The 23,652-nt window shown below is 38.2% G+C and overlaps 1 protein-coding gene across 1 annotated transcript in view; it reads right to left on the bottom strand.

The window, feature by feature from the left end:
- The window catches only part of SLC9A2 (solute carrier family 9 member A2), a 74,225-nt gene that overhangs the window by 43,823 nt on the left and 6,750 nt on the right, over positions 1-23,652 (bottom strand). Inside the window, exon 2 of the mRNA XM_039840121.1 lies at positions 674-1,137. Within this exon, the coding sequence (XP_039696055.1) occupies positions 674-1,137 (464 nt within the window). The remainder of the gene's footprint in view (positions 1-673; positions 1,138-23,652) is intronic.

Raw genomic sequence — 23,652 nt, 5'->3', positions numbered from 1 at the left:
GAAGGTCAGTTCTGCTAACATGAAGATCGGAACAGCCTCTGAATCTAATTATGTGCCAACTGGTGATAATTCAAAATAATTTGCATTTTCTGAATAAATACCCACTTATGGGAAAATGGTGAGGACGAGAAAAATGCTGGCTGAGCAGCAACAAGGGAGTCAGTTGTGTGATGTGAAATTTATCTAAAATTGTGAAATAATGGATAAACCATCGAGAGAGAGAGAGAGAGAGAGGTGTTTAGCAGGTATTATCTTTTCACTTGTATTATACACATTACATACTGACAGCATTACTTCTCACAAAGAATTCAGAGACCTGAAGTCCTTTACATTCTGATTAGAGACCATCACTTTTGAAAATGCTAAAATGAGAAATCTCAGAGATACACAAGTCACAATCACTGTTACACTCGTCTGGCAATAGCAGAGCCTTGCAAGCAGGGACCATAGTCTGCATGACCCAGTGCAAAATGCAAACGGAGGGCTCACCATATAATAATAAATAAAGATTAAACAACAAATAAAAAAATGTACTAAGAATTTTAAGACAGCGACAAAACAGCATTAAATCCAGTGAGAGGCCCTTTTAGGGTTGTCACTATCAGAAAAGCAGATGCAGATTGGTGGGTGGCCCCCATTTGCTGGAGCGATGCACCATCAACGTGCTACTTACCACTGTCACTGCATCATTCAGCAGAGATTCTCCAAAAACCAGAATGTAGAGTTGCTCATTGACGTGAATGTTCTCAAAGACGGCAAGCACAGCCACGGGGTCCACGGCTGAGATTAAGCTGCCAAAGAGTAGGTTCTGGAGCAGAGTGATGTCACTCAGGCCAAAAGCTTCAATCTGGCAGATAGCAAACAAGGACACCCCAATGCCAATGGAATTCCAAAGTGTCCCGACCACAGCATACCAAAATATGGTGCCAAAGTTCTCAAAAAATGGGCGAGTGGGCATGAAATAGCCTGCGTCAAGCACAATGGGTGGAAGGAGATATAAAAAAAACACGTCCGTCTTCATCGCAGGGGGCGACTTCTCATCGACTCCAAAAATAATCCCCCCTAACAGCAGTCCAACCATTATGAGAAGGCAGCTCTCAGGCACTATCGTGGGCAACTTGTGATAGAGATGGAAGCCTGTTCAGAAAAAAATAAAAACACTAAATTTGTGTTTCAGGAATTATGGAGAAGACAAATTGTTCTCTTTGATGAGACCACTAAGTCCTATTTCAAAATCTCTCCTGTCAGCATAATTGGATACAGACTGGCTTTATAGATTATGATGTAAAAGTCTGATGATCACCTTAAAACTATTCACAAAGTACATTCAGTTACAAACTTAAATTTGAATCAGAAGTAGATTGGCATAGGTACACAATATCCATACAGTACAGATTTTTGTCTAAATTCCAATTAAGTTTTTTGAAATAAGACAATGCAGTTTTATATTTGAAGCAATATTGTGATTTCCATTTTTAGATGTAGCATCTCATGTCATCCTCATAAAAACCCTAAAAAGTAGGTAAGGCAGATATTTTCACCCCTTTTTTAATTTAAGTGGAAATGGAGGCTTGAAGAGATACAGAGTCTTGCCAAAGTGGCCAGATCTGAGGCTAGTTTCTGGGTTACCTCTGTCATCTCTGGTATTGAGAAGAGTTTGACTTATTTAATATGTCGGATTTCAGACTCTTTCATTTGGAATGCTGAATATGTTTAATTTTTCAGATAGCTGCTTATTCAGAGGCAACCAAATCAATTCATTAAAGGTACTTCGGTAACCACTAAACGAAGGATATAAACTCGTCATGATCTCCAATCTCAAAGAGCTTCCAATCAAGGCAAAGGGTGAGATGTGTTTAGGATTTGCTCCAACACAAGGCACCAGGTAACAAAGCCCCAGTCAAGTGCTGTGAGAACAGAGCAGGAAGATACCTGCTACAGACACTGCCTTCTCCACAGATAGCCATGGAAAACAGATAGCCATGGAATTCATGAGACTATCTCAGGAAGTGAAGAAATGGAGGAAGATACCTATCTCCTAATTGGTGGTGACGCTCAGGGTGGCTTTCATGAAGAGACCATACAAGAGGAAGGCCTGTTGCAGGAAAAGGGGAGGGAGATACGGTCACACCAGCACATGGAGCCATGAGGAACATGAAGGTACCTCGCACATGGGGATAACTTGACAGGGCTTAAGTGAAGACAGCTTTTATTTGCAAGGCGACAATAGCATGTCATCCTGAAGGCACATCATAACATTTTAGAATTAAAGCAACATATGAAAATTATCTGAATCATAAGAAGATAATATTAAAATAATAGCATAAGTCCATAGGAACTTACAATCACAGAGTTTGAATAAGCAAATCCTTAGAGGCCTACAAACCATACTCTAAGTCATCGCGTGAAATAGCTTGTGAACCAAAAATAAAAAAAGTCATCATTATAATTTGGAGCGATTCAAAGAATTAATTTCTAAATAATTAAATAAACATATTTACGTTAGATATTCAAATCATCTCTCCAGCTTTGATTATTTTATTATTCATATTATAGCAGACTCCAATAATTGTTGACGAATATACATACTCAACTGGTTCAGCAGGTCTTTACCCAGGACCTCCTGCCTATTGACCTCTCTGTTAAACAGAGAAGTTAAAAGAAGAAGTCCACTGAAAACCACACCTTTGTAACCTCTCCTCACCTGAATTTTGTTTCTGCAAGCAACTTTCCATGTATGATAAGGACGTGCCAAAACAGCCTCCCTGGTTCCCTAGGTTCTGTGAGCAATCAGTTCCTTTCTGGAATGCACCATTCCAAGGCCCAACCTGTGTGCTGGAGGCCCTATCAGCTGCCATCTGACAACTGCCTCTGGCTTAGGGGCCAGCCTCCTACACTCTCTACTTGTGGCTGTGGATAAGTTACTAAAAGGCTGGGGCCCTATTTGCTTACCTGTAAAATAGGGACAGATGCACCCACCACATAAAGAGCTGTAACAATAACTGAGCTGTGGGCTGCACGGCATGGACCACAGTGCTTGCAATGTCACATATGCCCCCAAATTTTGGTTTTCTCCCCCACTTCTACATGAAAAAGCAAGAGAAAACAGGTCTAGAGAAATGCACAGAAGCCAGCCACAGGATCCTCTGCAGGCAAACTGAAAAGTAGGGGAGGCCTGTTTTTGGTAATTCCTACTTTCTCTTCTTGACTTTTTCCCCTTTTTTGCTGCCACCCAGACTCAGGTAGCCCATGCTCCCATATGTGGGTGCCGTTTCTGTGTTGAAAAGAGTTCCTTATTCCTAAGAATGGACCGTGGGAAACTAGAATGCTGGGATAAAGGAAGAAACAGAGACTCCTGCAATGTCTTGTGTAGACCAATGCAGGCCATGCTCAGGAGACATGAGAGATCGTGACCAGAAGCCCAAGTGATCAGGACACCACCAATGAGAAGCGAGTGAAATGCAGCAACATAAATGCAGGACGCAGTTGGACAGAAGGGCCGCTAGGACACAGGGATGAAGGAGACGTAGGGGGAGCAAGAAAGGGAAAATCAGGTAACAGCAAATAGCAGAAAGGAACAGCAGCAAACAAAGGACATTTATTTAAGAAGTCATGTGTTCATATTTTGAAAAGGCTGTTCTCCTTTCTTTTAGGAATGCTTAAATCTTTCACAATTGGTCTGAGTTACCCTGCCCTGAAACTGGAGAGTAGTTTGAATCTGCCCAGTTGCTCCAGGGACAAGAAGAGGTTAAATGAAGGGCGGTCACAGGAAATCTGAGAAGTGTTTTTCTGGTGACTGGGATAGAGACACTGAATTTCATAAGGCACTTTCTGGGGCATAAAAGGTGTTGGGCATGAGCATCTATGCTTTTCTGAATGACAAGCATCACACTTATCAGCAAAATAATGAGTCAAAACAAAGCAAAAAAAGCTTCTTAAATTTCAATGTTCACAGAATGAAACAAACAAATAAATGAACATTTACAAATGTTTATGTCTGTATGGCTCTCCTCCACCCCAAGTATTTCTTGAAAAGGAAATGAACTTGAATAAACAGAATTTGCTTTCCCAGGGTCATTATTCCATCTAATATTATTGAAAAATATATCAATTATTAGGACAAAAATCAAATGAAGTTTTTGATGATTTTTACAAGGCTGAACATGAGATACTTCAAGTACCATCTACGGTTTAGTCTGGGGATCAGCTAACTCTTTTTCTGTAAAGGATCAGATGGTAGATATTTTCAGCTTGCAGGCCACACCTCACTCTGCCCTTATACAGAAGGAGCCTGAGGTAACACCTCAATGAATGAGCGTGGCCATGTTCTAATGAAACTTCCTTTATGGGCACAGAAACTAGAATGCAATTTTATTTATCACGGAATATCATTCTTCTTTAGATTTTGTTTAACCATTTAAAATGTCTTAAAAGCCATTCTCAACCCACAGGCCAGGCAGAATCAGGCTGGGGCCATATTTGGCTGTGGTTCACCTACCCCTGGTTTAATTTGTTCTTTGTATGTCCTGCTAACTTCTATTTATAGTGTTTGAAACATTGTGCTTGTGTCATTCACTTTTGACTACTAGTCCATAAAGGTCTGTGGAAATGGACACTTTATGGTTTATTTTTTTTTTTAATTGCAATAGAAATTCACTTTGCAGGAAGGGAAACAGTCTTAGAGGTCTCTTGTACATAATACATAGTTAAGACCTTCCATCTTGGACTGAACCTATTTCAATTCCTCTCTGCATTTAATTTTGAAATTAACTGAGCTGAAAATCTAAAGATATATGTATAACTAAGAGCAATGTAATTAATTCACTACATTTTCTCATTATGCTTAAAATAATCTTTGTCAAATCTGGGAAGAAAGCAAAGTGAGAAAGAACGCAGGAAGTTTCCAGATACCAGGATCCACAAAAGAGTAACAATGTAAAAATGCGAATCAGAGAAATCCACCACCACCACAAAAAAAAAAAAAAATCCAGATCTAATTAACAAGTAATGAGAGAAAGGGGGCACTAGCAGAGGTGAATAGTGACAAAGTCCTCTAGGAGAGAGAGCACTAACTCTAGGTGAGGACAAACACAAATTTTCTAATAGATGCTCCATATTCTAAGAGACCTTAAAGAAAAAAAATGACATTTATTAGATCCATAAATATTTGCCAAGCCTGTGTTAAATTAAGTAGGGAACTAAGTTAGTGCTGGCAGTCACTGAAGAGGATTGACCCAGTACTAGCTTCCCGGACTGGTCATTCTTGAAGCAACTCTGGAAACACTGGACTTACAGTAAAGAGTGGTCTAAACCGAGTCGAACTTGTTTGAGTGGGGGGAGGGGGAGAAGGTAAATATTTATGGAATACATTAAACTCGTTTTTAAGTATTTATTTAAAAAAAATAAAAAAGTTAATTCAGCCTGAAGTGCCAATTTTATGTATCTCAATTCACATAGCAACCAAATATACTTTTTTAAAAACAGAAATACAGTAAGCAATAGACAGAAACAGAGAAAATAAGAGGAAATGCCATTTTGATCAGGCCAACAAGCTGCTATCAACTGCATGATAACTTTAGTGGACAAAGACTGAATAATAGAATTTAATTCAAAAAATAAATGGAATCTAAACTGAGTAAATAAATTTAAAAAGCAAACAAATAAATAATACATAAAATGAATAGAATAAAATTCAATAAATAAAGCAAAATTAACTGATCTATGTCAATAATTTCTTAACTTGTGAATGTAGATTTGTCATAACACTTAGTTCTATGCTGGGACTGAAAAATACATTTAACATTTACTCCATCAAAAATACTGGGACTATGAATATAGAGGTTTTACAAATGTTCTCCTTATGAGGTTTGCAAGGGACTAGCAATAATAAAATAATTGGAAAAAAATGAAAAAATAAATGAAACAGTAAAAACTGGTTGGCATTACTCCAAAGCAGAACTTAAGTTGTATTTAATTTTTACAAATAACAACCCCTTGGAAAGAAAAAGAAAAACATAATGGGTTTAGTTTGTCCATGAAGAACTTTGAAAAGAAGCAAAGAGAACGACACTCTTAATCGGATACTTATTGAATATGTTCCTTGTATATGGCTCTGAGGGACCCAGAATCAGATCATAAATGGACCATGTCTTCACTGAGCTTATATCTGCCTTGGAAAATAAGACCGTAAGTATTTATAACATGATATGGAAAGTGATATAGCTGTTTTGGCAAATTATCAAACCCAGGGAGAGCATTGTGGGAACCCCAATTTCTGGCTGGTCAGTAAGAAGCACAGGTGGCAATGCAGGACTCACAATTTGCGCCATTGGCAGTCCTGTGAGCCTTAGGCCTTAACTAGTGGGATCTGACGCCAACTCCAAGTAGATAATGTCAGAACAGAATTGCTTGGTGTGGAAAAATCCACATATTAGGCAGCCAGAAGTATTCTATGAGTATAGACAGAAAAACTGTTTTTTTTTTTTTCTCTCTCGGTGAAACACATGAGTCAAAGATGAATCCAAGGTTTTTGGCTCAAACAACTTGGTATAGAGTAGGATGATTCACGGAGATGAAGAACAACAGGGAGGAAGATTTCAGGGAAGAAATTCAAGATTATAAATGCCAATCAGAATCTCACTGAGCTTAACAAATTGATACTAAGATTTAGTTAGAAGAAATGGCAGACAATGTCTATAAAACATTACGGGAGAGCTATCACTTCTTAAATGGTGCAATGTCAGACTATACCATTCCCCAAAATATTGCCATATGTTTTTATGAAGCCCATAATGGATCACACTGATGAAATAGCAAGACTAAGTAATGACATACACTGGTACAACGATGTCATATAAAGAAGCTGTACAATGATGGGAAATGAGCATAATTTAATCAGTGGTATTGGCTGAGATAGATTAAAAAAACACACACACATATACATTTATTTTTTCATTCTACAGCTATGAGAAATTTAATATAGGTCGAAGAGTTTATCATTTTTAAAAAAGAAAAAAAGAATTGATAAAAACAGAAGGAAATCTAATGCTGTAATCATCTCAGTTACAAAGAAGTGATAATAACCAGTAATCAAAAACTAAAGGATATTAAAAGATAGGTACACCTGAATTCACCTTTTTAATGTTTGTGCAAAAAAAAAAAAAGTTATCTTTTGAAACTTCTTATGAAAATGAAGATTAAAAAAGGAACCAACTTTTGCTTCTGGGATGATGGATGTATATTTTTCTCTATTTCTTCACAAAGTAAAAAAGCCTAAAAAAGCCTAATTTCTAGGCTAAAAAAGCTTTTAGGCTTTTTTACTTCGTGAAGAAATAGAGAAAAATATACATCCAAATATACAAACATAAGGAGACTGAAAAGTAAAGAAAAGTGTAAAACAATCTAGGAACATTAAAATCTGAAGAACAACAAGGCAGTGAGTTTTCTGGATTTTCTTTTTTGCATCTAATTTCCCAGACTTGGAGCTAAAGGAACCAGCAACATGGAAATGACAATGAGTGCACACAACAAAAGCCCCCAAAAAGCCTGCTCTATTTACACAAAGGACCAGGAAAGAAGTAGCTTAGTGGGACAGAAAGTATTTAAATAATGACTGCTCTATTTCAGCCAAACACCGCAGAAGAAACTATGGCCCCAGCCTCAGCAAACTTGAGTGGGGAGTCTAGGTTCCACTCTCACCAGACTGTAAGGAAAACCCTAGTCTCCTATTGGTGTGTTGTCAGAAAAGACAAAGGAGGGAGGTGAGACTTTCTTCGTTGCTCGGTGGTAATGACACCCTCTCCCCTGTGGTGCTGTGGAACGTGGACATCTGCCACCCTGCAATGGCAAGGCACCCACGCACGCCCTCCACGCTATCATGGGTCGGGTCGGGGGCGCCTAGTGAAGAGTCAGGTTTTCATTTCCATCCCCCGGCAATGAAGCCACCACTCCCCTGTGGTGTCACTGTAGGCCACCAGGGGAGCTGCAAGGAAGCACTCCTACCCCCTCTCAGCCAAGGAATGTCAGCGGAGACCTAGGAGGGATCCAGAGCTCCCACCCTCCCTAAAGTAATAATGAAGAACAGCCCGCTCAGGTGGTCAATGGAAGCAAAGCGGCGAACCTGAAAATCTACCCGCAACTGGCAGTAATGACAGGGCACCTCTCTCCTCGCTACCATCAGAGTGATATCATAAGAAGTCATATAAAACAGAAGGCATAAAAAAGATCCAGAGTCTCGTAACATAATACCCCAAATGTCTGTGTCCCAATAGAAATTCACTCATGCCAGGAACTAAGAAGATATCAAATTGAATGGGGAGGAAAAAAAGATAATTAATAGATATCTCTATCGCAATGATGGAAATGTTAGATTTAGTTAACAAAAAAAAAATTTTAATACAGCCATGATCAAAATGTTTCATAAGCAATCACTAATACACCTGAAACAAACTTAAAAAATAGAAAATCTGAACAAAGAAATAAAAAACCTCAGCCAAAAAGGAGGGAGGAGGAGGAGGAGGAGGAGGAGGAGGAGGAGAGGAGGAGGAGGAGGAGGAGGAGGAGGAGGAGGAGGAGGAGGAGGAGGAGGAAGAAGATAGGAAGGCTAGCTAAAGAAGAAGAAGAAGAAGAAGAAGAAGAAGAAGAAGAAGAAGAAGAAGAAGCAGCAGCAGCAGCAGCAGCAGCAGAAGAAGTGGAAGCAGCAGCTATAAAGAACTCTATGGAAATTTTAGAACTGAACAATACAATAATTTAAATAAAAATTATATTGTGTTGCCTCCATGCCAGATAGAGCAGACAGGAAAAAAATTAGTAAACTAAAAGAGAGAATGACAGAAATTACCTAATCTGAACAGAGAGAAAATAAACTGATAACACAGCCTGACAAAACTGTGGAACTACAGCCAAAGGTCTAACATTCATTTCTTAAAAAAGAAGGTGGGTCTGGAAAAGTACTCAAAGAAAAAATTGCTAAAAGCTTACCAAATCTGGCAAAATATATAAACCTATAGAATCAAGAAGATGAGTGGCCCAATGAAATACACATCAACACATACCATACTCAGACTTCTTAATATATATATACATCTTGATAGCAGACAAAGAGAAAGGACACCTTTTCTATAGGAGAGAAAGTAGAATGACAACAGATTTCTCATCAGAAACATGACGGCTATAAGGAAGTGACACAATGTTGTTCATGCACAAGACAAAACACAATGAAACAAAATAAGACTGCCAATCCAGAATTCTATATCCAATGAAAATAACCTTCAGGAGAAACGGAAAATCAAGGCATTCTCAGTTGAAGGGAAACAAGTTTTGTTTTGTTTTGTTTTGTTTTGTTTTGTTTTGTTTTGTTTTGTTTTGTTTTGTTTTGCCAGCAGACCTGTCCTGAAATAATGGTTAAAGGAAATTCTCAAAACTTTCTACAAGAAAATCTTAGAACATCAGAAAGTGAGAAAGAAAAACAGAGTTAAAAAAAAATGAGTAAATTCTATACATTTCCTTCTCTCTTCTTGAGTTTTCTAAATCAAGTTTGACCACTGAAGCCAAAATTATAACATTTGATGTGGTTCTCAACCTATATAGAGAAAATGTTTAAGACAACGCTATTATAAGTGGGGGAGAAAAAAAGACATAAGAGGAAGTAAAATTTCTACACTTCACTCAAACTGGTAAATAACTACATCATTAACTGCTACCGGTTATGTATCTATAATATATAATATAATACCTAGAGGAATGACTAAAGAATACATACAAAGAGACATCCTCAAAAACACTCTAGATAAATAAAAATAGAGTTCTAAAAATGTTCAAAAAACCCACAGGAAGGCAGGAAAAGAAAACTGAGAAAGGAAACAGAGGATAAAAAACAAAGTGACAGACTTAAACACATCAATAGCTAATAAAAGATAAATGCTCTAAATGCATCAATTAAAAGACCACTGTTAGCAGAGCTGATTAAAAGTGTGACCCAACTATATGCTGTCAACAAAACTCTCACTCCAAATACAATGATACAAGCAGGTTGAAAATAAAAGAATGGGAAAAGTTACATCATTAAAACAATAATCAAAAGAAAGCAGGAGTAGCTATATTATATCTAATAAAGTAAGCTTCAGAGGAAAGAAAATTAACAGGGAGAGACATTACATAATGATAAAAGGGTCAATCTACCAAGGCATAGCAACCCTAAATGTTTATGCACTGAACAACAGAACTATAAAATATGCGAAACCAAAACTGACAGAAGTAAAAAGAGAAATATACAAGTACACAATTACAGGTAAAGACTTCAATACCTCTATCTTAATAATTGATAGAGTAACTAGACCATCAGTCAACAAGATTTATTTCTATAGAAGACTTCAAACAACAGCTGACTACATATACTTTTCAAGAATCCATAGAACATATACCAAGATAGAACATATCCTGAGCTATAAAAGGAACCTCAATGAACTTAAAAGAACTGAAATATACAGAGTATATTCTCTCATCATAATGGAGTCAAACCAGAAATCAATAACACAGAAAATAGGAAAATCTGGAGACTCAACAACATACTTCTAAATAATCTATGGTCTTCACACACACTAGGATGGCTCTAATCTAAAAGACAGATCATAGCAAATGTTCACAAGGATGTGGAGAAACAGGAACCCTCACACACTGCTGGTGGGAATATAAATTGTATAGCTACACTGGAAAACAGGCTGGCAGTTCCTCAAAATGTTAAACACAGACTTGTCATTTGGCCTAGAAATTTCATTCCTAGGTACATACTCCAAAGAAATGAAAAGCCATCTATACAAAACCCTGTGCAAGGATGTTCACAGTAGCATTATTCACAGTGGTCAAAAGATGAAAACTACCAAAATGCCCATCAACTGATGAATGGATAAACAAAATGTAGCAAAATGGAAAAATAGAATATTTTAGGACCATAAAAAGAAATGACATGCTGACAGGCTACAACATGGATGAACCTTGAGAACATGGTGCTAAGTGAAAGAAGCCAGTCACAAAATCACATATTGTATGATTCCGTTTATATGAAATGACCAGGATAGGCAAACCTACAAAGACAGAAAGTAGATTAGCGATTTCCTAAGGCTGGGGCAACATGAGGAAATCGCATAGTCATAGCTAAAGTAAATGGGATTTCTTCTGGGGGATGATAAAAATATTCTAAATTTGAGTGTAGAAATGGCTGTACAACTGTGAATATACTACAGACCACCAAATTGTACACTTTGAATGAATGAAAAATATACAGTCGGCCCTTGAACAACCTGGGTTTGAATTGCACAGGGCCACTTACATGCAATTTTTTTCAATAAATACTATAAATGTATTTTCTCTTCCTTATAACTTTCTTAATAACATTTTCTCTTCTCTAGCTTACTTTATTCTAAGAATACAGTCTATAGTATATATAACATACTAAATATGTGTTTACTGACCATATATGTCATCAGTAGGCTTCTGGTCAAGGGTAGGCTATCAATGATTAATTTGGGGTGGGAGAGTCAAAAATTATATGCAGATTTTTGACTATGTGGGGTTTAGCACGCTGAATCCCCACAGTGTTCAAGGGTCAACTGTACTATGTAAATTGTTTCTCAATAATGATATCATAAAAATAATTTATGGGTCAAAGAGAAAGTCTCAAGTAAAATCTAAAAATACATTGAACTGAACAAAAATGAAAATACACTATATTAAAACGTAGTTAAAGTAGTACTGTGAGAGAAATTATAGCACTAAATGCATTCATTAGAAAAGAGAAAAAATCTCAAATTAGATATGTAGCCTTTTACTTCAAGAACCTAAATAAAGAAGAGCAAAATAAATCCAAAGGAAACAGAAGAAAAGAAATTATAAAGAACAGAAATCAGTGAAATTGAGAACAAAAAATAGAAAAAAATCAATGAAATTAAAAGCTGGATTTTTGAAAAGATTGATAAAATTGACAACCCTCTAGCATGACTGCCAAAAACAGAGAAAACACAAATTATCAATAATTTGGTTATTAAACAGGGGCATCACTACAGACCTCACCAATATCAAAAGACTAAGGGAATACTATGAACAATTCTACACACATACTTGACATCTTAGATGAAACGGACCAATTCCTCAAAAAACTCAAATGGCCACAACTCACCCGATGTAGAGAGATAATTTAAATATCTCTGCAACTAGCAGAATAAAATTGCATGTGCAATTTTGAACTCCCCCCAAAAAGAAATCTCTAGGTCTAGATGGTATTCTTAGTGAAGTCTGTGAAACAATACCAATTCTACACAATCTCTTCCAAAAAAACAGAAGAGGATGGAATATTTTCCAATCGATTTTATGAAACTGGTATTATTCTGATATCAAAATCAAAGACTGTACAAATAAAGAGAGCAACAGACCAATGTCCTATATTATGAGTGTTGTGCTTTATAATAAAAAAATATACATTCGATCTGTTGGGGCCCAGGGCATCTGCACCAAGATATCCCACAATGGCATGTGGATTATTTTGACTTAAAGTTACTTAAGAAACTGCCCATGCAAGAAGAAAACCCTGACCTCTCTGTCCATCTAAAAGGAGATAAACTTCCCATGTGATAGCTGTTCTGCCTACTCCTGAGGGCTCAGAGACAACCTTATCACAAGTTAAAAGAATCCAGAGTCCAAAAGTCTATATAAACAAATCTTGTAAGGCCTCTACTGAGTTTTACCCAAGCCCCAAACTTGCTTACATTCCTCTTAAATAAGCACTAACTTTCTTTGTCTTGTCAATTTCTCATAAATTTATTGTTGTTTTTTTTTTTGTCTAAAAAGTATAAAAAGATGTCTGGTTGGATTATTTCTTTGAGCCTTATTTTATGATCCGAGCATCATAATGTGATTCTGCTATGCACAGGTATTAATTTTTTTTCTTCTATTAATCTAATCTAGTTTAATAATAAAATAACTTTATTTTATTACTAGTTCATCTGTAAGAATGAAAGAAAGGTAGAGATGGGAAGTTCTCTCACCCTCTATAGGTTTTTGACTACTTTCCTGGAATAGAACCATGAACATCCTTATCCTTTCCTAAGTGAAGAGAATAGTAAAGGTGTCTTTTGGTATGTTAATGAGGTGACTTTTGGAATGCCCCCAGGTCACCCAAGGTTGTTGGACGCAAGAGAATCAATCATGTGATTAGAAGGTTAGGACTTTCGGTCCCAAACCTCTGACCTCTAGGCTGAGGGTTGAAATGATTATCAATGGCTAATCATTTAATCAATCTTACCTACATAATAAAGCAGCCATAAAAAACCCAAAGGTCTGGTTTGAAGGACTTCTGGGTTGGTGATTTGGAAAGAATGTTGTCTTGGAAAGAGCATGGAAGCTCTGTGCCCTTTCCCCATACCTTGCCCTATGCACCTCTTACATCTATTTGTCCCTGAGTTATAATCTTTTATAGTAAACTGATAATGCAGTAAGATAATGCAGTAAGTGAGTCTCTCTGGCAAATTAGTCAAACCCAAGGACAGGGTCATTGTAACCTGTAATCTATAGGTGGTCAATCAGAAACACAGGTGACAACTTGGGCTTGCAATTGAAATCTGAAAGGGGTCATGGAGAAATCTTGTGGGACTGAAGCCCTTAACCTGTAGGCTCTGATGCTATCTGGGTAGATAATATCAGAACTGAGTAGAATTGTAGGACACCCAGCTTGTGTTCAAATATTTTCTGACGATGAGTGTAGCAAGCTTCTCCACACCAAACCCAAAGTGCCATCTGTCTCAAACATAAAGAATTCAACAATATATATAAAAGAATTATTCGCCATGACCAAGTGAGGTTTATTCCAGGGATGTAAGGCTGTTTGATTATTCAAAAACTAATCAGTGTAATCCATTATATCAACAGACTAAGAAAGAAAAGTTACATAATTATACCAACTGATGCAGAAAAAGCTTATGGTAAAAATTCCACCTCTATCCATGATTAAAAAAAAACAACAAAACACTGCAAAGTAGTAATAGAAGGGAACTTCCTGAACTTGATCAACATCATCTAGGAAAACTTGACTGATTCCAAATGCCAAGTTTAACTATCATACAAAAAACGTGCCTATGTGGCAGACAGGTAGCCTGCTCGCTTTTAAAATCCCAAGTTGGTGCTCAAGACACATCTGTTGGAGATATGATTGAGCAGCTTATAAATCATTAGATGGAAATATGAGTATACTATGGGAAAATCATAGCAAAAACAATATTTATCCTTTCTAGAAACTGATAACCTATGTGATTACTTCTTTCATTTACTGACCCACAAGCAGTTCCAAGCACCCACACCATGAAGTGTACAAGGGACCAGAGATGCAGCAATAGCCAAGATGGCATGGCTCTGTCTCACGGAGTTTACTGTCTATAGGGACAAAGATGGTCAAAGAAGCTATTATAATGCCATGCTTGGTTTGGAGAGGGAAATGTAAGTCCCAGTGGACTACAGTGCAAGTTCCCTAATCCTATCTGCCCCATCAGGGAAGGGCTCCTTAAGTAAATGACGTTTCACCTGAGAACAAAGAGGAGGCAGAATCTTCAAAGGGACAGTCTTCCAAGCAGAGAGATCAGTGCATGTAAAACTCACTGGAGTGGGCATAAAGTGTGGCCCAGAGGAGGCGTCGCAAGAAATCCAAGAGAAAGGGTGACAGTGACGTGTCCTGGGCTTCATTATCCACAGTTTGGATTTATCCCAAGGTGGTAGGAAGTAATAACACCCAATATAGGCAAGGATATGAAGAAACAGGCATACTTTTCACTTAAGACATTTGCTAAGTATTTCGAGAGGACAGTGAGTGACACATGTGGTTCTCTGCCCTCAGCAACACGGTGACAATATCTTTAACAGAGTGCTTATTGCCCTGGAGTTCACAGATCTACTTGAAGTTCTGTCTCTCCCACTAGAACCTGTTCACAGAGCTGTCACAGGTTTTACTCAATTTTTCACTCCCTCTCATTGCCTCATTTAGAACATAGCAGGTGGACAAAAATGGCAATAAAGAAAAAAGCACTTAATCTTTCTTTTGATCTGGCTATTCTCCACACCTTCGCTCTCCACCTATGGAGACACACACAATGAACGTGCATCAGACGAGCTTGTTATCACTGGGGCCCTAGAACTTGAAAGTTAATGATCTTATGTCTCACCTCAGAGTCCACACCTTCCTACTTCTGACTTTTCTGCCTCTTTAATCTTTAATTTATTCTTTTATTTCCCAATGGAGGACACGGCCAATTAGCTTATAAATGATTACACTAAGGTTTATATTTATATTACTACTGGCGATATCCACCTTCTTTTGATTTCATTAAGGTTGTTAGAGCTATATTGTTCCTCCTCAGAATATTGTCACCAAACACAAAGAAACAAAAATTGTGATTGTATTTATATAAGATACTTTATATAAGTCAAATGTATAGAGATGGAAAGTAGAATAGAGATTACCAGGGGTTGGTTGGGTGGGGAGAGAGGAGAGAGGACAGTTAGTGTTTAATGAGCAGAGTTTCTGTTTGGGAAGATGAAAAAGTTCTGGATATGGATAGTGGTGATGGTTTCACAACATTAAAAATGTACTTAATATCACTGAATCATACACTTAAAATGGTTAAAATGGTAAATTTTATGTTATGTATATTCTTCACTTTCATTTTTCACTTTCCTACTATTCTTACAAAATATTAAGGCAAAGCAAAATGAAATATTGATATAACTGCATAAATACTGCTAAACGAACAAACATGAAAAGATGTTGCTAAAACTGATCTCTGTTAATAGGCCCTATCACCGGGCATATAGCCCCAAATACTGACTGCTCAGCTGATCCGCAGCCTCTGCACTGGGCTTTTAAAAGGGAACTTTCACAGCGGTGATACAAAAAGAACAAGGCATGGGCTGTTCAAAAATAAAAAGCAAAAAATCAGAATTTTTTGTAATCCAAAAGTAAAATACATTATTTTTGCAAAAATGCACATAGAATACGTCAAAGAGGATAGGAAATTGTTGAGAAAATTATATTGACATTATATAATCTTCCACAGCACGTGCATGTTTATTATAGCAATACTTCTATGGGTTTATTCAAAATAATGCTCAGTGAACAAGAGCACAAGCACAGTTACAATACTGTTTTTATTATATTTTAAACTGTTTATAAGTCATTGAATTTATCTATAGATATATTTTGAAAGGAACATACATCTTATATGGGACCTGAGAACGTACTGGGACTCCAAGACCAGATATTCTTATTTAAATTGACAAAACAGAGAAGTTTTAGTGAGGGTAAACACTTTCATTTCAGATATCAAGAACTGTCAGGATGACATCTGATTTATCCACAGAGTTTACTTTTCATAAACAATGAATGGCTATCAATGGTTAAGAATATGTCACCATTTTTACTTCTCGATTTCCCTTTTTGGAACCTGATCACATTCTGAGAATGGCACACATGTCATATATCATTAACTTGACTATTAGATACTTCCAGTTGATCCTGACTGCATATGTGTCCCAAACAATAGACTCAGCCCTCTTAAATCTAACCAGGTGTAAACACAGGAGGCAAAAACTCATGTACCATGAAAAAGTCTGCGCCAGAGGTTGCAGACTGGCAAGTTGTAGGGCCATCGTGGCCCAGAGCCCTATTTCGTTTTGCTTCTCTGATGTTTTTAAATATTGAGCTAATCTTTAGAAACTTTGAATTTTCACATACAAATTTTCTTGTCTGGTTTATCTTGAAAACTCAGCAGACTGTCAAATGGAAGTGTTTGAGAGGAACTATGCACTGAGCAAGAATTGAGGGGCCTGGCAAGATGCACCTGTCACTTGACCCCTCAGCTCCCAGGGACCTGGAAGGTGAGCAAACAAGCTGAGTCTCTCCAGGCTTTTGCTGCCCACATGGGTCAGTCATAAATGAAGTTCTCTTGGCTGTCACTGAGGCTATCACAGCAGTGAGCACACGGATCTGACTACACTATGAACAACCCCATTGATACAGCTCTTTGTCTTGTGGCTTTGAACATTTCTATAGCCCTCCAATATCTTTATACAGTCTATTCCAATGAAGTGACAATCGCAGGCCCCTACTGCTAGACAGCTACTTCTGCGGCACAAAAGCTCACTATTTCACTATTTCTCCCAGTTTTGAAAGAGATTATCATGTAAGAGACTGGCTAATTAACATCTATGTAAAGTATTGTATCATGATTATTTTGCATCCTGATCTTGTGAAAAGCAAATCAATTTCTTCCTTTCCAAGGTAAGTGGTTTGAGGAAAGCCAGTGAAGAAATAATAAACAAACAAACAAACAAACATAGTACTTTTCTATATATCACATTTTCCCCTTTTTATTTAGAGTTATTTGTGGTTTTGAATTTTATATCAGATTGGATTTTATATCATTCACCTGCTGTCAAAAGATCGAAACTAATTATGTACTTTTTCATCTTGGCTACTTCCTGCTAAATTAGAACATTTTCTCTTACTCTGTTAATGTGTCACATTCTCTTTTTTGAAGCTTACAGGCGCCACAGGCCAGGGGGATGAATTTGAAACATGTCCAGTTCTTGCTACCAGCACGCTCAGAGTCTGTGGCAGCCAACTGAAGGAATATCTGAGGTTTGTGTCACATGAATTTTGCAGAATGCTTCATGAGCATTGTGCAACCAAGATGGAATACACACAGCACACCATCAGACAGCCTGGAAATCCTAACAGGCTTGGTTATGATTTCCGGGCTGTCTGATGGTGTGCTGTGTGTATTCCATCTTGGTTCCCATCAAGGCAGCGACTCTGCTGTAGGAAATAATGACACTGGACCGAGTTTGAGTACTTCTGCATGTAGTGTGTCTGAGTGTGAAATGTGTTCCTCCCCACGCCAAGTTAAGTCATCCACAGATGCTAGGGAAATTTCTAGTGCAGCCAGGTGGGAAAGAAGATCCACAGTGTAAAAACGCTGAGAGCAGGCCGAGGACACGCCGAGTATTCTTGTGTAGAGAATTCTTTGACTCACGTTTCATGTGTTGTGCAGCATAAAACCGTCACAGAACTTGTTCTGCACTTGGCAAGACTGAAGGTTTAGCGTTTACACAATGAGGCAGATTCCACAGCCTTCACCGGGTTCTAAGCCTGCTCAGCTTTCCTGAGTTTCATCCCCTTGGAGCTCTCGGTCCCCACCTTTTTCTTGTATTCCCATTTTTTAATAACACCTTTCAATGAACAGGTTTGACAGAAAAAAGATTAGATTTGGAGAAACTGTTCTGATGGTAAAAACTTTCCAGTGTATAGGCACTATTTAGGGAAAAGGACAGAATCCCCCGCCCCGCGTCAGTAGTCAGGTTCTGGCGGCTTTTTCTGAATAAATCTTTGCTTTGTCACGCTCGCTGAAGGAGGGTCAGAGGCAGGAGCACTGCCTGGGGGAGTGATGATAAGGTCCTGGTAATACTGTAACTTAGATTCAAAACTTTCCACCCAGGCCAACCGTTGAAAGTTTTTATTTTATTGCCCCAGGCTAGCTGTTAAATCCTAGGATTTGTCATTCTTTCAACACAAGTGGTAGTAAATGATTTATGCTGATTTTAATTTTGCTGTCTGCCAACTGCTATCGTTATGTTGGAAGGGGTTATCCAAGGAGCTTACCCCACCCACCCCACCATCTTGCACTGGACTTTCATTTTCTGCTTGTTTTTTTTTCTTCCTTTAAGAGCCTGCCTTCTCAACAAATTTACCACCTGCTTAAAATAAATAGATCAAAGTATAGGAGGAAAAAACCCACAATTGCCAGTAATTGCTACCTAATTTCATTTTTCAATTAAGTGGTGGCTAACACTCAACTGTAGTCACTAGTTATTGGAGGGGAAGTACTTGCACACTAGTGGCTTAGACTAAACTGAGAAACAACCCTATTTAGTAAATTACACTATTTTCTGAACATCCGAGAATCATAACATTTTCCTTCACTCTGCCTCCTCTCTGGCTTCTGATTACCAACTCGGTGGTCTCTGCATGTCCACGGGACATCACCTATCCCACCCCACTCACCCTCCACCCACCCCTTGTGTCTGTCAAGACGGAAACAGTTTCAGTGAGTATCAGGATATGCGCGTCTTAAGGATTCCTATGGTTCCACCATCATCACAATCATCATTTCATTAAAATAATGATCAAACCCATTAATATATGTCGTGGAAAAAATGGAGGACTGGAGTCCTACCAATTATAGGCATTTGTTCAGACATTTAAAAACAGTAACAATTCCCCTGGTTGTGGCCTCAAAACATAAAATCAAAACATCAAAAACAAATGAAAAGAAAAAGACAAAAAATAGTCACTGCAGAGGGAGTAGAGTCATGACACAAATTAGCTATCATATTAACCAAATCCCTTTTGCAAAACCAGTAGCACTCATGAGCAGAGCTTGGAATATGAGCTCATGAATGAATAGCAGCAGTAAAATAATAATAATAATAATAATAATAATAATAATAACTCTTGTGCAAATCAAAATAGATTCTACATATGAAACAATTGAAAATATAAAACACTATTATTGAGAAAGTAAACATCATTAGTTTGAATTCCATGCCTTCTAAACTCAACAGAGGATAACGAAAACAAAAGACATTACAAGGCCCCCACCCCCAGAGCCTCTACTTAAGGAGGGAGAGGCAGTGAGTACACAGCTGACTAATAAATAAATAATCATATGTCAGATGGTGATAAAAGTGCTGAAGAAAGTAAGCTTGGGCAACAGGACACAAAGAAACAGGTGCTATTTCATGCAGGCATATATATTTTCAAATTCCCTTAAAAATGTGAGCTCCTCAAGCCAGAGGCAGTATCTTCACATCCTTCCAGACAGCTCACAAGAGTGCACAAAGAATGAGGCCATTCTCCAACTGACACTGAAATTTCATTCAAATGGGAAAGGAGGGACCAGAGTGTCTCATCATTTCTCCTCGGCATTCTAGTGTTTTGTTAGAGAAAATGTACACTCGGCCAATTTGTGAATCTCCTTTGGAATACTGGGGATGAAGAGGGCTAGTTGACAGTTTTCACAGCAATAATTACTTTCTACTTTCAGCAGCACTTTGTTTTAAAACTCTTTCCCATCTAGATTCCTAAAGAAACCCCATTTGCACAAAAAGTACAAGGGGACGTGGAAACCATCTACTGAAAAACGCATTTCCCCACCTGTGCCTGAGTTGACATGTCTGTGGACCTTGGTGACACTGAGCAGACCCTGAAGCTCAGGGGATGTAAGGAGGAGGGTCAAGAAGAGAGCCTGCTCCTGCAGGGCATTTCTCACCTGACCATGAACCTCACACTCTGACCTCTCCTTCTGCCCCCCACCTGTTATGCCTGGTGGTACACCCTTCACTTTCTGAGACAGGCATCTGCAATAAAACAAAGGGTGTGAACTGCCTTTCTTTTCCATTGCAAGCTAACTTACGGAAGCTGTAAGATGAATTTTTATCTTTATGCAACATTGAACACCAAAATATGTGTGATGTAGAGAGAAACCTACTCCTAACATCAGCAGCAGGAGACAGGAACATCTAGGCAATCTGACAACTCACTATGGAACAGCTGGACAAAATAGACTCACGGGATAATGCTATTGTGCTTTGGAGAAGGAAGCAAGACATCTCTTCTTAACCAAGGGCTAACCAAATTCTTGAGGTCTGCAAGATCAGGAAGCTACTATTATGATCCTGTTTTACAGATGAAATAACTGAGGTTAGAGAGGTTTATTAACTCACCCAAAGTCCACAAGTGGTAAGTGGCAGAATTGAGATTTTGAACAGCATAGTTTAAGTTATCAAAATATACATGATAATAGCATATGCATTATAAGTATGGTGACCGAATAAATGGTTATGCAAATAGTATATTTGAGAGCGAAAGGACATGCTATTAATATATGTGCTAGGATAACAAATGTAAGCTGTGGCCATCGTGGACAAACCAGGATGTGTGGCTACCTTAATTACCACATGATTAAATGGAGACTTAACAAAAAGGGTCTCTAGATACTATTTAGTTATTCATTTCCTCAATAATTATTTGTTGAGTACCTACTATGTGCCAGGCACTGTTCTAGGCAGTGGGTCAGTCTCTTCCCTTATGTAGCTTATGATCTAATAAATGACATTTATGAGTGCATATGTCTCTAGGTGCATGTGTACAGGTGCAATTCAAAAAGTGTGTATGTATGTGCAATAATGAAGCAGATGTGACATCTCTTCTCCTGGAAATCTGTTGGCTTTAGACTTTGGCCTGTTAAAATTTACATGGTAGCCCAAGTTATATAGGTTGAAACTTTGACCCATGAATCTTTAACATGATAAACAAGTATTTCAAAAGCATTAAAATTCTACATTCCTTAAGTTATGGATGATGGAACGGCTAGATCAAGATTCAGAAATCCCAGACTCGGGTTTCTTCCGAGTGATGCCACCTTGCCTTTCCATTGGCTCTTTCTGCCTTTCCCCATTTACAGAGTGGCTGTGAGCTCAGACTAATCTTGGCTTCGGAGTCACACCTGCTTTCATGTCTTACTTCAGTTGCTCTGTGCAGTGATCCTGTGAAGTAGGCAGGATGTTGATATCATTATTGTCTGATTCTACCATGAAAATCTGACAGTCAAAATGAAGTGAAAAGGGTTGGCATGAGACTCCGGTGCAGCCAGGCCTCGGGCTCCTGGTTAAAAGTACGTGACATAAGATAGATCAAGGTGCTCTGAAGACCATCCACAGAGGACTAGAACTTAACGTTGTCCTCGAGAGGCAGGACAGCAGGGAGAGACGCAATAGGTGAAGAAGTACACCAGCCAACGATCTCACCTTTACCACTTGAGAGCTGCAACACCTTGGGCTGGTGCCCTCAGCTCTCTAACCAGGTTTCCTCACTGTTGCGTAAAACTGGGGATAATAATGGTACCTACCACCCAGAGCTACTGTGAGGATTAAATAAGATAATGGGTATAAAGCACTTGGCCCAAATATCTGGCATGGGAGAATGCTCCACCATCATTAGCTATTATTATTTTGTTAAAGAAACCGTGATAGAAGAATTACCCAGTCTCACCCATCTCTACCCTCTGCTGCCACAATACAGGGCCTCACTGGGTTACATTACACTGCTCAGGTTTCCCAGCCTGTGGATCGCTAGGAAACAAGCTCAGGAAGAGAGAGCAGCAAAACTGCCAGTGGCACCGTCACAAAAATATGGCAGCAGAATGACTTTGCTGCACTGTGACTCCACGGGGAATTTTGTGGATAAGAAAACGTCAGGGCGGGCACGTGTATCTGATTCACTTTCAGTTGGAATTTCTAAATATAATCGTGAATTTGATTTTTCTTCCTGTCTTTCCTATATGAGCCTTAGTATGCCAACACTAAGTAGTAGGATGAAATTCACATTTAAAAGAGGATTCTGTCACAGTCACATGGAGAGTTTTCAGAGTAGTTCCCACGTCCTCTTCTGGAATTGTTGAAGAGAGGAATACACACATCTTCATATAAGGGATGAATTTTTAAAATCAAGATTAGAAAGGCCTCAGACAGTGATGAACAATGTGCAGGATCGTTGCAGGAAGTACATCAATTATGAATCATTACATTTAAAAGATGTAATCGCAAGAGAGTAACCTATAATTGTGCCTGTCTCGTTTAGAATGACAATACACCCATGACTACACATCACTTTAATATAATAAACACATGTTTGTCTTGGCTTAAGTTGCTTTTTCTGCAAGAGTAAAATCTTTGTTGTAAATGATTTCCTCCCTTTCAAAGTATCTCAGATTATCCTTATGAAAACAGCAAACAGATGAAGCAGATATATATTCCTACTTTTACTAATTAAATGAGAGAACCAAGTAGGCAGACTTGCAAGGGTCATAAGACAAAGTTACTAGCAGAGCTGGAATTGCACCAGGTCTTCCCACCTCTAGTCTGGGGACATCTCTTCCAAAACTTAGGCCCAACACTTCTACCACTGCTGAGCTATTCCCCTTCTGTCGAAGTGTGAAAATACAGAAGATAAAGCAAATGCAGAATACTCACACCTTCACATACCAAAGATAGAAAAACTAAAAAAGCATGTATTATTTTTAACCTACATTCAAGAGAATCCATTATGATATTCTATGAGGAGAACACACACGTGGACTTTGAATATTATATAGAAAGCATTTCTTTTTAAAAGTGCCATGTAAAATGGCATTGAGCCATCTGAACCCCAAACCTCTGCTCACTACAAATATACAATATTAATATCTAACCATGCTTATGGTTTTTTAAGTCTAGGGGGCCAGAAATAAGGAGAGAAATCAAAGCAAGAGACGTAGGTAGGGTTTCAAGCCACTGTGAACCAAGAGTATTCCAGACATAGACACTACCTGCCCTGTGTGCTAGGACCTGGCATTTGAACACCTACGTGAGGACAAGAAATCTGACTTCAAACCTGTAAGGAAAGGATTCAGGCATAAATTCCTGACTCTCAAAGAGTTACACTCTTTGATAGATATATAGGTAGGTAGATAGATAGATAGATAGATAGATAGATAGATAGATAGATAGATGATAGATAGA

This window comes from Pteropus medius, unplaced genomic scaffold (assembly GCF_902729225.1).
Source record: "Pteropus medius unplaced genomic scaffold, Ma_sr-lr_union100, whole genome shotgun sequence".
In the NCBI taxonomy this organism is placed as follows: Eukaryota; Metazoa; Chordata; class Mammalia; order Chiroptera; family Pteropodidae; genus Pteropus; species Pteropus medius.
This window is presented reverse-complemented; position numbering and strand designations above follow the sequence as displayed.